We start from the raw sequence: 772 nt of genomic DNA, 5'->3' as shown, positions 1-772 counted from the left end.
TATATGTTTGTTTTTGAGGCTGTGAACATATACAGAAAGAACAGGAGAGCAATGTGGGCTTTTGCCACTTGACAACATATACTCAGTGTAAAACAAACATTTTTTAACCTCTCTCTCACACAAAACAGAAAAAAGGAAAAAAAATTAAACACAAACTTTCACAACATGACAGTTAAGTTTGAAAACTCAGTATAAGTATACATATAGAATACCGATGTGGCTCTGTTTCTTTAAGTTCAAAAGTATACAAAGGCAGGCTCAAGTAAAAACAAACTGCATCTCTCCCAGATTCAAGCATTTTCATCAACCAAACCGTTCACGAACCAACATCATCAATTTCTTTTTGCCTTTGTAGATTTGTTTTAGGTTGTCAATAAACTGTGTAAACTGGATGTGTCCATCATGAGCCATTAAGAAGGTCTCTCGGGCCTTGCTGAGAAACTCTATAAACTCACTATAGTGTCGTGGGCTGATGTGAGTAAGACGCGAATGAGTTGCATTAATGTAGGCTCCGATAGTGGCATCCAAGAGTTGTCTCAAAGGGGCTTTGTCCAGTGACATGAGCTTACCAGAGTTCCTCCTTCCATGAAGTCCCACCATGCCAGGAGTGGTCAAAGTACACCTACGCAAAATGTCTGACAATACTGTTGCACATTTGACACTTTTGACCACCAGAGGTATTATAGCTGCTAGCTCATTTTTCCCAAGGGAATGGCTGAGCGCACATGCCCACAGAACGTCATTAATGGCAGGGGGCGTGGCCCGGTTTTAA

The 772-nt window shown here is 40.8% G+C and overlaps 1 protein-coding gene across 1 annotated transcript in view; it reads right to left on the bottom strand.

Annotated features, from left to right (window-relative positions):
* Positions 1–303: 303 nt before the first annotated feature.
* LOC104546847 (zinc finger SWIM domain-containing protein 6-like) overlaps positions 304–772 on the bottom strand; it is a 4,496-nt gene continuing 4,027 nt past the window's right edge. Inside the window, 2 exon segments of the mRNA XM_010192345.1 lie at positions 304–769; positions 771–772. The exon segment at positions 771–772 is cut by the window's right edge and continues 257 nt beyond it. Coding sequence (XP_010190647.1) covers positions 304–769; positions 771–772 — 468 coding nt within the window.

The sequence above is a fragment of the Mesitornis unicolor genome, unplaced genomic scaffold (assembly GCF_000695765.1).
Source record: "Mesitornis unicolor isolate BGI_N332 unplaced genomic scaffold, ASM69576v1 scaffold13479, whole genome shotgun sequence".
In the NCBI taxonomy this organism is placed as follows: domain Eukaryota; kingdom Metazoa; phylum Chordata; class Aves; order Mesitornithiformes; family Mesitornithidae; genus Mesitornis; species Mesitornis unicolor.
This window is presented reverse-complemented; position numbering and strand designations above follow the sequence as displayed.